At 39.6% G+C, this 14,507-nt stretch overlaps 2 protein-coding genes across 2 annotated transcripts in view; one reads left to right on the forward strand and one right to left on the reverse strand.

Moving 5' to 3' along the window:
* ptgs1 (prostaglandin-endoperoxide synthase 1) overlaps nt 1-12,249 on the forward strand; it is a 33,808-nt gene extending 21,559 nt beyond the window's left edge. Inside the window, exons 9-11 of the mRNA XM_016542039.1 lie at nt 3,740-4,026; nt 5,249-5,396; nt 10,826-12,249. Of these exons, the coding sequence (XP_016397525.1) occupies nt 3,740-4,026; nt 5,249-5,396; nt 10,826-11,172 (782 nt within the window). The 3' untranslated portion in view covers nt 11,173-12,249. The remainder of the gene's footprint in view (nt 1-3,739; nt 4,027-5,248; nt 5,397-10,825) is intronic.
* Nucleotides 12,250-13,997: 1,748 nt separating this feature from the next.
* The window catches only part of LOC107731014 (roundabout homolog 2-like), an 8,801-nt gene continuing 8,291 nt past the window's right edge, over nt 13,998-14,507 (reverse strand). The window contains exon 14 of the mRNA XM_016541982.1: nt 13,998-14,491. Within this exon, the coding sequence (XP_016397468.1) occupies nt 14,066-14,491 (426 nt within the window). The 3' untranslated portion in view covers nt 13,998-14,065. The remainder of the gene's footprint in view (nt 14,492-14,507) is intronic.

Here is a 14,507-nt window from a genome sequence, read left to right on the forward strand (position 1 = left end):
ATATCTCTTGATTAGATTGGTTCGTCATCTCATGATGAGTTGTTTTTGTGGCATATCACAGTCCTGTGGTTTGTTGTATTAAGAAATCCCTACATACAACACTGAATGGATCCGTACAGTCATGGCCAAAAGTTTTGGCAGTGACATAAATTGTGTTTTGCAAAGTTTGCTGCTTCAGTATTTGTAGATTATTTTTCCACATGTTTCTATGGTATACTGAAAAACAATGATAAGCATATCAGAAGTTTTAAAGGCTTTTATTGGAAAAATAAATAAATATAAAAAATATGAGTCAATATCTACAGTGTTGACCCTTGTTCTTTATAACCTCTGCAATTCGCTCTGGCATGCTGGATATTAGCTTCTGGGCCAAATCCTGACTGATGGCGATCCATTTTTGCCTTATTAGTTCTCGGAGTTAATCACAATTTGCGGGCTTCTGCTTGTCCACTCGCCTTCCGAGGACTGACCTCAGGTTCTCTATGGGATTGAGATCCGGGGAGTTGCCTGGCCACGGATCCAAAATTTCAATGTAAATGATCTTCGAGCCACTTCTTTATCACTCTTGCTTTGTGACATGGTGCTCCATCATGCTGGAAAATGCACAGATCATCACTAAATTGCTCATGGATCGTTGGAAGAAGTCCTCTTGCAGGACCTTTGATACCATTCTTTATTCCTGGCAGTGATTTTGGGCAGAATTATGAAAGAGCCCACTGCCTTGGTTGAAAAGCAACCCCACACATGGATGTTCTCAGGATGCTTCACTGTTCGCACAACACAGGACTCATGGTAGCTCTCACTTATTCTTCTCCGAACAATCGATTTTCCAGATGTCCCAAACAGTCGGAAGGGAGCTTCATCAGAGAAAATAACTTTGCACCAGTCTTCTGCTGTCCAATCCTTGTACTTCCTGCAGAATTTCAGTCTGTCCTTGACATTTTTCTTGGAGAGAATTGACTTCTTTGCTGCCCTTCTTGACAGCAGGCAGTTGTTCAAAAGTCTTGGCCTCACTGTGCGTGCAGATGCTCTCACAGCAACCTGCTGCCATTCCTGAACAAGCTCTGCACTGCTGGTGACACTATTCTGTAGCTGACTCAGGAGGAGATGTCCTGGCGCTTGCTGGACACTCTGGGACATCCTGAAGACTTCTTCACTGCAGTCGAACTCGAACCTCTCTCCTTGATGTTCTTGATGATCCAGTAAATGGTTCTTTCAGGTGCAATATTCTTTGTAGCAATTTCCGTGCATGTGAGGCCATTTTGATGCAACACGATGATGGCTGCACGTGTTTCTTTGGAGGTAACCATTGCTAACAAGAACACAATGATTGGAAGCACTTCTTCCCTCCTTTTATAGCAATCAGTCTGCTCTTACAATCTATTTAGTATGATAGTGATTTCCCCTGACTAGTACTCATTCACACTTTCACGTGTGCTGCTGATATGATTAGTCAATTAATGTTAGCTGGTCATTTTGTGTCAGAGTCAAAAAACAGTGAAATTTTAAAATGAAAGTTAATTTTTTGGCCAATGAAGCTTTTAGCAATGATTTAAAATGCATCTGATCACTCTACACAATAATCTAGAAACAATGGGCCTTATTTATCAATCTAACGTAGAAACAAGCGCAGATCCGTGCGCACAAATCAGCTTATTGACAGAGTTCACATGTGATTCATTAAACATTCGTATGCCGCCAATCTCATCGTACGAATGTTCGCATGATAAATGTGGCGTCTGAAAACAATCGTCATTTGAATATCACGCCCCTAAAAACACCCCGGTTTAGAAGCCTCGAAAAATAAGTAGTTATAAAATTATATTTTAAACTATAAAATAAAACACAAATTAGGCTATAGTGGCATTCATTATAAACAGCATACAAATGTCAAGCAAAACTGAACCGGCATTGGGCTCACGAGCCTGTCTCATACCACAAGAATCCAAATGTTTATATTTTTGCCATATTTGTAACATTTGTTTGCATAACTAGCCTATTATTCATTATGTAGCCTAAACATGGCTTTATACTTCAGTCATGTTCTAATATCCGTGTAAAATCCTTCACATGCACAAAAATGTTTGTTTGGGCGCTGCACGCTGATTTTACAGCAGACCTTTTAAAATGAACAGTGTTACTTTTATGTTTGGTTGACTGCATTTTAGTTTGATGATGAATGGCTGAAATGTCAGGCAACGGTAGAACTAATGTTGTTTGTGTGTGCGTGAGGCGCCTGTGCGATCAGATTGAATAAATCAAATAAAGATATAAAGAATAGAAATAAAATGCATTAAGAGTGCACAAAAACGAGCGTATAGCTAGCCTACTTGTTGCACAGTATTTTTTTTCCCCTTTTGTTAATCTGTTAATTATATTATAGCCTATTATATATTTTGTGTGATCCTATTTATTTTATTCCTCTTATAAACTTAATTTCAGTTTTTCTCCTTTCACAGAAGCGCTGCAGGTGCATGATGCGACGATTGAATCCTCATGGTCTTGTTTACGCTGCTATTCCCGCATATAAAGCTAAAGCCCTGTTTAAAACAACAACGAAAAAGACATTCTAATCTTACTGGTTAACGATCGACTAATGAGCTTCGTTTTTAACGGTCAGGAAAATAAAAATGAGCAAAATGCTGTCATTCTACAATTATCCACTGTATTTACTATGCTGCGCGCAAGTTCAGGTAACTCAAAAACTTGCGTACACGAGCTAAAACCAGATGTGAGATTTGATCGTAGCCACCACTCACGTCCATATTGATCAATTCCAAGTTTTGCGTTGAAACGACCGTACGCCCAATTTTACGTTCGTTTCGTAAATGAGGCCCAATGTGAATGAACACCACAACAGCTTAAGCAGCAAACTTTGCAAAACACAAAATTTATGTCACTGCCAAAACTTTTGGCCATGACTACAGCTGCAGCTCATGTTGGTGTTGGGGGAAGGGGGCATGTCTGAACTAGTTGATGCACAAAATCGGCACCCTGATAAAGAGGTTGACTAGCACTATTTTATGTAAATGTGAAAATACAAAAATACTAATCTTAAATTTGTTTAAATACAAATAACATTTGATTTTTTCCCAAAGGCTTTAAAATACAAAATATAATTTCAATAATAATTTCAAATACGTATTTTAAATGCATGTATCTGATATACTACCCATCCCTGCTTATAATTTAAATAATTTAAATTCCATTTAAATTCCAGTTAAATTCCAGTTAATTAGAATTAGAATTACATTTAATTAAAAACAAAAAGTTTTATTGTTCTAAGTGTTGCTTTTTTATATTTAAAGTTGTCTATGATTTCTATAAAAAAATTATATTATCATTATATAATAAGTTTATATTATATTAAATTATATAAAAATAAAAATCTATGTATAATTTAAAAAATAATAATTTTTATTCTATAAAATAGTATTACATTTAAAAATATATTTTTAGTAAAAACATTACATACAATTATTTGAATTGAAAGTCAATTCCTAAATTCTGAATTTTCTCCAACCCTGGTGCCTTATTCCTTTGAAGATTATTATATTATATTATATTTTTTATATTATATTCAAATCTGTTATGTGATATTTTTTATCAAAAAATGCTGATCCATCTACTGTAGGTTTTTCAAAAGTGCTCACAGTTCTCCACTGTGCAACACTTAATGCTTGTATTTACTAATTCGATAAAAAATTGAATGTTCAAATTTTGACTCAATTAAATCAAGGTGAGACCATTCGTATTGTGATCGAGGACTATGTGCAACATCTGAGCGGTTACCGGCTGAAGCTCCACTTTGATCCCGCGCTGCTGTTCACCTCACCGTTCCAGTACCAGAACCGCATTGCTGTGGAGTTCAATCAGCTTTACCACTGGCACCCGCTCATGCCTGACAGCTTCCACATCGCTGGAGAAGAGATTCACTACCCTCAGTTCCTGTTCAACACCTCTATCCTCACCCACTACGGGGTGGAGAAGCTGGTGGATGCCTTCTCAGCCCAACCCGCAGGACAGGTAATGGCACCATGAGGGCTGTGGGGGAGAATTTAATGACTTAAACATCTGTTCCAAAAGAGAAGCAAAGAAACCCTGTTTCATAATGAGGTGCAATGACCCTTAGGCTGTGTCTGGGATGTTAGTAGGTTCTTAGGTCTTGGTCTGTTTTTGTCATTTCAAGGGGCATTTCCAATGAGTTCCAATGAGAATACCGCCCTCGTTGTTTCAAACATGTCTGTGAGTGTTTTATTGCAGTGGGTCAAAAGATACTCCAACCAAAAATGAAAATTCTCTCATCATTTACTGCCATCCCAAATGTATAAGACTTTCTTCTTTGGAGATTTTTATTTTAAAAAATCAATTTCTGTGACTCTATGTAACGTATGTTTTTGGCCAACTGTTCACACTTGGCATAAACGTCAGTACGTTGTGAAGTGTGATGTAAGCATGAAACTCACATGAGAAGTAGTGTGAAGCACAGAGGACCTCACTTTCCAAGCATGTTTCACAAAGTGCTTATATTACACTTTACAATGTTCTGATGTTTACATCAAGCTTGAAATAAACCCATTTTTGACAGTTAGTCTGAAGCGATGGTTTATAGTTGTAAAGTTTAAAATATTAGTAATTTGCTCTTACACACGTACCCGTTGGCTTTAGAAGACTGAACTGATTAATCAACTGGGGTCGTATGGATTACAGTTGTGTTCATTTTGCGTGGTTATCCATATGTACTCACAAGGATTATTTTTCTAAAAATGAAATAACCTTATACATCTGTAAAAGCATGAGAGTGAGGAAGTGAACAAGTTTAGGTAGAAATATTTGACGTGTTTACAATTAAAGTGTGAGGTTTAATCTGATTGATATGTTGCTGAGAAACTGATATGACAGGGTGATTTCTTTTAGATAAACAGAAAGCCTTTTTCATCATAGCATAATCAGGTAGGATCACACTGAATGTGTGTCTACAGATTATCAACAAAAGCTCTGTAGAACCTGAACGGATGTTGGGCAACACTTAATTCCACATTCCAAAATTCCTACATACAATATACATAACATACATGGTATTATATATTTTTAGTTAATATAAATGTTTACTTATTTTTAATAGATTAAAATATAATTTCACTACTGAATTTAATGTACAGCATGTTTTTTTTGTTTTTTTGTAAGTAATTAAGGTTAAAGAGAGCTTCTTTTGTATTTTTAATCATAAATCTCTGTGTTGTGACAGATTGGAGGTGGTCATAATATTCACCCAGTGGTGCGCAAAGTAGCTGAAGGGGTCATCATTGAATCTAGGGAGCTCCGACTTCAGCCCTTTAATGAATATCGCAAGAGATTCAATCTGAAACCCTACACATCTTTCTCAGAATTCACAGGTATTGTTCTACCCCTTTTAAAGCTTCATTTTCAAATTAAAATCACAAGGGAAGACAAATCATCATCACTGATGCCTGTAGAGAGCTTCTTGTGATTTCTTGATTTCACTCTTGACTGTGTCTTTTTTTATGAGGTTCTGAATGTAGCTGATCATTATTTTTAATGGTGTAATAAGATAAATGAGAACATGCTGAAAATTCAGGGTCAAGTTTGGATTTTTGGATTATACCAAAAATGAAAATTAGCTGAAAATTTACTCACGCCATCCAAAATGTAGATTTTGCTTCTTCATTTCAACAGATTTTAAAAAAAAATTTGTATTACATCAATTGCTCATCATTGGATCCTCTGCAGTGAATGGGTGCCGTCAGAATGAGAGTCAAAACAGCTGATAAAAACATCACAAGAATTCACAAGTAATCCACACGACTCGGTCCATCAATTAACATCTTGTGAAGTGAAAGGCTGTGTATTTGTCATAAACTGATCCATCATTAAGATGTTTTTAACTTCACACCATTGCTTCTGGTTAAAACACGAGTCCTCTATCCATAATATTGCTTTTTCCAGCGAAAAAGTCATCTTGTCTGAACAGGAAAGACATGCAGTATATCAGAATCAGAATCAGAAAGAGCTTTATTGCCAAGTGTGTTTACACACACAAGGATTTCGTCTTGGTGTCAGGAGCTTCCAGTACAGAAAGTACAAACATAGTGCAGACATGCATATAATTTGAGGTAATAAAAACACTAATAATAAAGAGAATAGACAATACGTTATAAATAACAATATAGTAATAAAATATAGAGAAAAATGAATGGGTGCCGTCAGAATGAGAGTCAAAACAGCTGATAAAAACATCACAAGAATTCACAAGTAATCCACACGACTCGGTCCATCAATTAACATCTTGTGAAGTGAAAGGCTGTGTATTTGTCATAAACTGATCCATCATTAAGATGTTTTTAACTTCACACCATTGCTTCTGGTTAAAACACGAGTCCTCTATCCATAATATTGCTTTTTCCAGCGAAAAAGTCATCTTGTCTGAACAGGAAAGACATGCAGTATATCAGAATCAGAATCAGAAAGAGCTTTATTGCCAAGTGTGTTTACACACACAAGGATTTCGTCTTGGTGTCAGGAGCTTCCAGTACAGAAAGTACAAACATAGTGCAGACATGCATATAATTTGAGGTAATAAAAACACTAATAATAAAGAGAATAGACAATACGTTATAAATAACAATATAGTAATAAAATATAGAGAAAAAGAAAATGTCAATAGACAGAAATGTGAATGTGCATATGTGCTATTTACAGATGAAAGTTTTGATGAGTTATTTACAGATGTACAGTCCTGAGGTGTGTTATGTGTTGTTCAGGTAGGATATGGCCTGGGAAAAAAATGTTTCTTGTGTCTGGCCGTTTTGGTGCACAGTGGTCTGTAGTGCCGGCCAGAGGGCAACAGTTCAAAGAGGGAGTGTGCTGCGTGTGTGGGGTCCATAGTGATTTTGCCAGCCCTTTTCCTCACTCTGGAGGTGTAAAGTTATTGAAGGGTGGGCAGGGGGGCACCAATAATCCTCTCAGCAGTCCTGACTGTCCGTTGTAGTCTCCTGATGTCTGATTTGGTAGCTGAGCCAAACCAAACAGTTATAGATGAACACAGGACGGACTCAATGATGGCCGAGTAGAACTGTATGAGCAGTTCCTGTGGCAGGTTGAACTTCCTCAGCTGCCGAAGGAAGTACAACCTCTGCTAGGCCTTTTTCACAATAGAGTCAATGTGATTGTCCCACTTCAGGTCCTGAGAAATGGTGGTGCCCAGGAACCTGAATGACTCTACTGCTGCCACAGTGCTGTTCATGATGGTGAGTAGGGGGAGTGCAGGGGGTTTCCTCCTGAAGTCTATACCCACTTCAGGTCCTGAGAAATGGTGGTGCCCAGGAACCTGAATGACTCTACTGCTGCTACAGTGCTATTCATGATGATGAGTGGCCCCCCCACTCATCATCATGAATAGCACTGTAGCAGGGGGGTTTCTCCTTAAGTCCACTATCATCTCCACTGTTTTGAGCGTGTTGAGCTCCAGGTTGTTATAACTGCACCAACTGCAGCCTCTGCGTTCTGAAGCACGTGTGGAATCAGTCCAATAGAGAAGCGAGACGTCACGAGCGGGTTGATGTGAGCAACCAGGAAGCATAAAAGGGCTTCCGGCAAAGCGCATGTTAGCTTCTGCTCTTCAGCGAGCGCGTTGTGTTGTGTGTGAATGTTTGCAAAGCAACAGTCAGTCAGAAAAACACTCTGTTAGACAAGTTACAATGTCAGAGTGTAAAGAAAAATCAAAGAAAGTGGCGAGCGAACGGCACTTCAGACGATGTGTTCCTCCCTGCCCAATGCTATCTTGTGGGTGGGGATACACACGATCTCTGTGTTGTTTGTTTGGGAGTGGAGCATGCACGATCAGCTCTCAAGGGGAGCCGTCTTCGATGAAAGCGGTCAGACTCGCGATCCCGTTTGCTCCGGTCCCGCTGCTGCCGAGGCACAGTGCAGACTGTTGTCATGGGGATCGCAAGTTGATTTAGCGGAGGGATCCGAGACAGGCTCGTGCTTATCTCGGTCCTCTCCCGCTAGATCCACTGCTCCCTCTCAGGGTTCGGAAGCACGCTCTGTGGTTTCTTCCCCCCAGAAAGAGAGCCAGACGCTTCATCTATCTTCCTCTGAGGAGGTTGATGTGATGAGCATCGACACAGAGGAGACTGTGCAGTCGCCACCACAGTCCCTTGCATATGAGGAGCTCGTGGAGGTTGTGACTCATGCTGTAGCCAAATTAAACATCGACTGGCCAGCGGAGGAGCAGGAAGTTCATCCCAAGAGTAAATTGGACGAACGTTTCTTGTGTGCTAGATCGCAGCCTTCACGCCGGGGCCTTCCATTTTCCCCTGATCTCCACACTGAGGTGTCGAGATCGTGGGATAAACCATTCTCGTCCCATCTCTTCAGCCCCACCGTCACAAACTTTTCTAATATTGTGGTGTTGAATGCGAAGGGATATGGGGCGATGCCAGCGGTGGAGCAGACGCTCGCGAGCTATCTCTCCCCATCTTCAGCATCGTCCTTGAAGGCCCCAAAGCTTCCCATCAGGCCAGTTAGACTGACATCTGGTCTGGTAGGGAAAGCTTATACGGCGGCAGGGCAGGCCGGCGCATGTCTGCACACTATAGTGGTGTTGCAGGCATACCAGGCTGACCTGCTCAAGGACCTGGATGTGAAGGAGGGAAGGGAATCCAACGCGCTTGCTGCACTGCGTCGGGCCACAGATTTGTCCCTCTGGGCCACCAAGGAAATGGCCAGAGCAATCGGCCGTTCAATGGCAGCACTGGTGGCCACGGCGAGGCATCTGTGGTTGAATCTGTCCGATATGCAAGACAAGAACAGATTCTTCCTCCTGGATGCCCCACTCTCGCCCTCTGGCCTCTTCGGCAACGCAGTAAACAATGTCGTCGATAGGTTTAAGGAGGCAAGGAAGCAAGTGGCGGCATTCCAGCACTTCCTCCCCCGCCATTCCCAGGTCCAAGGGGCTACTGAACGAGAGCAGCCCCAGCCATCTAGCTCCTCATATCGCCAGACCTAGAAACAGAGCGTCGCAACCCGTACCCCCCCACAGAAAGAGTAGGGGTCGGGGTGACGGTCTCGGTCGGGGGCTTCCAGACAGAAAGTGGATCTGTCTGTGGATTCTGTCTAAGAAGACCTCGGCCAAGCTTCAGGGCTCCGAAGTAACTCCTCTAGCCACACCAGAGGCCAGTCTCGAGAGGCTGGTTCCCTTAGTAGACTTTCTGGCAGCGTGGAAACTTCTGCCAAATGTCACACAATGGGTCCTGCAGACTACAGAATTTAATTCGGTTCTCGACCACCTTGTTTTTTTGGAACAAGAAGTAGACACTCTCTTGAGGAAGGAGGCCGTAGAACGTGTTCCTCCTCTCTCGAGAGAGAGTCCGGGTTCTACAGCTGTTACTTCATCGTTCCGAAAAAGGATGGGGGGGTTGCATCCGATCATAGATCTGCATCTGCTGAACCGTGCTATCAAATGCCTTCGGTTCAAGATGCTCACTATCAAACAGATCATGTCTCAAATCAGGTCAGAGGACTGGTTTGTTACGATAGATCTCAAGGACGCATACTTCCATGTATCCATCCTTCCTCAGCACTGGAAGTTCCTCAGGTTCTTCCCTTTGGCCTGTCACTCTCACCCCGTACTTTCGCCAAGTGTGTGGATGCTGCTCTGGCTCCGCTGCGACTCCAGGGCATCCTCATACTCAACTACATGGACGATTGGTTGATACTAGCTCAATTGGAGCAGTTGGTGGCTCGGCATCGAGATGTCGTCCTCGCCCATATGAAAGAGCTGGGGTTAAGGCTAAACGCCAAGAAAAGTGTGCTTTCTCCACTACAGAGAACCACTTATCTAGGTGTGGTGTGGGACTCGATGGCGATGCAGGCACATCTGTCTCCTGCTCGTATCGAATCAATTCTCACAGCCATAAGGATAGTGAGAGAAGGCCAGTCACTCACTGTCAAACAGTTTCAGAGTCTGTTAGGACGTGGGTTTGGCGTTTCGGAGTTCGGATGAGCGTGCACACAAATCTTCTCACGGCTCGTGCGAGTTCTCATTCGCGTCTTCTGACTCTTTAATGTTTAAACGGCAAGGCTTAAATGAGTTTAGTTTAAAGTGTGCTGTTCAGGTCTCACATGCGTGCGTGCGTGCGCGCACTATCAACACCCGGGTGATGACGGCATCAATGACTGGTAATATTCCAGCATACGGCACTCGCATTGAACAAAGAGTGACAGGTTTGTCCAGGTTTTTTTTTTTTTCATCGTTGTTGTTGTTATGTATTGGGAAGCCAGAATGCATAGCCATCGACAGAAACATACATTAACCAAACTGTTTTATGTGTTGTTATTTTTAACAAACCATTTTACAGATGCGTTGTCATTTTTAAGTTGAACTGCGGTGCAAGTGCGTGCCGAACCGAGTGGAGAACCATATGGTTCGATTTTTTTACCGAGAACCTTTCCACCCCTATTTCTTACAAATACACAGCATTTCTCTTCACAAGACATTAATTGATGGACTAGAGTTAAGTAGATTGCTTGTGGATTTTTGTGATGTTTTTATCAGCTGTTTGAAGTCTTATTTTGACGGCACCCATTCACTGGAGAGGATCCACTGGTGAGCAATGCTAAATCTGTTCTGATGAAGAAACAAACTCATCTACTGTCCTGAGGGTAAATAAATTTTCAGCTCATTTTAATTTTGGGGTGGAACTAAACACTTCATGTTTACACATTGTGAGTGGGTGGTTATCACTCAACACATGAACTACCCACCAGGCCACATTAATATTTATGTTTTTATGTTTTACAGGAGAAAAAGAGATGGCTAAAGAACTAGAGAAACTGTATGGTCATATTGATGCTCTGGAGTTCTACCCAGCTCTTTTGCTAGAGAAGACACGACCTGGTGCGATATTTGGCGAAAGCATGGTGGAAATGGGGGCCCCATTTTCCCTAAAAGGCCTCATGGGAAATCCTATTTGCTCCCCTGAGTACTGGAAGCCCAGTACATTTGGGGGGAAGACAGGTTTTGATATAGTAAACTCTGCTACTTTGAAGAAACTGGTTTGCCTCAATACAAAATGGTGTCCTTATGTATCTTTCCATACTCCTCCATCAGATTACAAACAACAGAGGACATCTCACAGTGAACTTTAGCACAATGTACTTGTGGAATCTGTTTTAAATCACTGATCAAAAATTTGACTTCTATTTACAGATGTGAATGAAAACGAATTATCTTGTAAATCAGAAATGAATTAGTAATGACAATTATTTGAGTAGTTATTTGTAACAAGGTGACTGAAGAATGGATTTTCATAGTATTACAATATTATTAACATTTTTGGATTATGAAAGAGTGTTTATTACAACATACATGATAATTTTATGGATTTAATTGACCATTTGCTAAGCTCCACCATAAAAACATTACAGACCAATCCTGCTTAAGCAACTGTTGCCATCTGCCAGCTTTTGTTCTTTTATAATACAATGCCACAATACATTCCTGCCCACTTTATGAGCATATTTTACTGAAAATCATGCTGTTTATGGTAATCTCCTAACTAAAGAGGGTGGAACTTAACAAAAGATCAGTTAGAGAATTGACTAAAAGGTTGGTGATTTCTTGCTACCTACTTGATCAAAGCTTTAAAAAATAGTGTAACCTTATATCATCAGGATGATCCAGTCATATAGAAACGTTTTTTTACTTTGTTTACTGGCACTCATATTGCCAAACAACCATCTATCCATTTTCCAAACTGCTTGTCCTATGAAAGGTCGTTGTAGTCTATCCCATGGAAACACCCTGGACGGATGACCAGTCCATCACAGGCCAAATAAACATTTAGCTTTAATTCATTGTCAATAAATAAATAAAAAATAGTATTCCGTCCATTTTATGATGCTGAAAAATTTATTGTATCTGCTGCCTCATATCTGTTCTGTAAATTCTAATGCACTGTTCAACTTGAAATAAGTAATTTCTTGAGCTATGGATCTGTGATGGCCAGTTATTTTTTCTTTGTTACAGAGTGTTCATTGTTGTATTCATTTATGATCTTTGATATGAATGAATGTAACCTCATAATATTCCTGTTTTTACAAGCAAAATATATCCATTTGTAGCACCATTACTATGAGACTTTTCTCCAGTATGATGTAGTTTGTCAAAAATGCATGTCTGATCATTTACATAAGAGGTTAAAAGAAATAAAATGGCAAATCGTCTATTTTACAACAAAATGTTTAAATTGTAGTTAAATGGCTCTTTACCATTTCCAGCAATCTTAATAAAAACATTAATTTGTAGCCATTAACTAAGACAATGACACTTCACATTAATCTATCACACTATGATCTGTTCTGAATAAAATTATGTAAATGGCATGATACTTGTGTTTCAGCTTCTTATAACATGACTTCAAAAAGTCAACAAGAGACTTAGTTTTATTAATTGTATTTATTGGTAACTTTTACTTCTATGTAAAAGCAAAATACAACAGTTTGTTGCCCATGAAGTACAATACTCCCAATATCTTAAGATTAATGTTCAACAATACAAGTCACAGAAATAACTAATGGTAAGGTGGTTTAACCTTTGGCACGAGCGGAAGTAACAGTCGAGATGGTGCACAAATAAAACCTTTTTACAACTTTTAAGTTCTATTATCCCTTTGCATTTACTCTCCATTACTGTGGAGACCTTTTTCAACAATATTTTACATAATGCTATGGCTAGGTTTGTAGTAGTCATTTCTTATTTGAAGTGCTTAAAAAATACTGAATACTATAATTTTCAGAAATGCATTAATATATACATTTTATTACTCTTAAATACAGCATTATAAATCCCTTGGCATTAGAGGAAATACAGTGTTTATAAACTTGATGAATGATAAATGTTACCTGCAATTGTTCCCTGCGTCTGAATATGCGTACTTGCCTTCTGTGCAGTATTAATAGTATTAGTTGTATGTGGAGTACATATATATATACCTGTATATCATAGAGACCACAAAAGCTCAGGCTGGGGCTCTTTAAGATTTCAAGGTTGGTATCAATGCATGCAAATGAATGCATGACATTTTTCACATATTAAAATATCTTAGTAAAAATATATGAAGGTAAATACTGTATTGCTGTTACTATATGTTGTTATATTGGTGGATATAAATGATTAAATAATGCATAGAAATGATTAAATACTCTTTATGTTCATTGAATGAAAATGCCTTCATTATTCAAACTAGATTTAAACATTTTTAATCTGCTTGGGAACAATAGCTGTTTGGAAAAAATAGTGGTTCCTTTGATTTGAAAAAATATATATATCATCAATCAATCATATCAATAATAATAAGAAAATACACTTTTTTAAAGCTAACTCATAAATATTGAGATCAAATACAATTATCACATTTTGTCAAAAGACTGAAAAATATTTAAACATTTTTAGTTATATCGACCTTTCCTAATGCCACACCATAAAAAAAAAAAAGTTTGTAAAAGTGCTATGCTAAAAATCTGTTAATGGGTTAACTGTAAGATACCTTACCATATATGGTGAAAAACTGTAAATGATTTAATATTGTATTATATGTAATTTTACTGTCAAATAATGTGAACTCAATGGGTTTCGGAAATATGAACTGCCACATAATTTACGGTTAAAGACAGTAAAAGGACATTACCAGAATTTCTCGTGTGACGCATCATATATTCATTTAAATATTTTTGTTTCTTCTGTCTTGACAGTATGGCAGATGTAGCATGCAAAGTCATTTCAAATCAAATTCATTACATGCTGTGAAAGTAGTTAATTCAGATGCAGCCATTCTAACGCATGGCTCCATATGAGCTCATGCTGCCTTTTATTAAACCAACATAGGAAATATGACAATCATTTAAAAAAAATTATTAGGGAGAAAAAAAATTGAGGGAAAATAAAGCATCAGCACCATCTTTATAACTGCCTGTAGCCCTATGAAGTGAGCGATTTAACAAAGAGCTTTCTCATGACTTCAACGTTTGTCACACTCTCTTGTTATTTACTGTGGCTAGCAGAGGGTGCAGTCAGTTCGTTCTCCAGCCTGGTGTTCACCTGCTGGCCTGGAGGTCCAAAGGTAGGGCATGGAGGATGACTGGCTGCCGAGGGGCTTGAAGGGTAGAAGTGCACATCCACAGCCACAGAGGTCATGCCCAGGGACACGCAATGGGACAGCAGGAGGGGAGAGAAACCGTGGGAGATATTGATGCTGTGGCGCACAGGAGTTGAGGAGGGATCGCTGGTCTGGAGGGTCAGGGAAGAGCACAGGCCCTCCTCCTGGGCAGGTGCTGGATTGGCTGGAGGAGGTGAGGGGGCGTCCTGACCTGGTTCAAATTCTCTGCTCCTCCAGTCCTCCATGCACTGCAGCTGAATGTCAGAATGTGGTGAGGGAGTGACCTTCCCCTCCTCAAATATAGTCTCCAACTAATTCAGAATGGGG

This window comes from Sinocyclocheilus rhinocerous, unplaced genomic scaffold, assembly GCF_001515625.1.
Source record: "Sinocyclocheilus rhinocerous isolate Xijiao unplaced genomic scaffold, SAMN03320098_v1.1 scaffold157, whole genome shotgun sequence".
Classification (NCBI taxonomy): Eukaryota; Metazoa; Chordata; class Actinopteri; order Cypriniformes; family Cyprinidae; genus Sinocyclocheilus; species Sinocyclocheilus rhinocerous.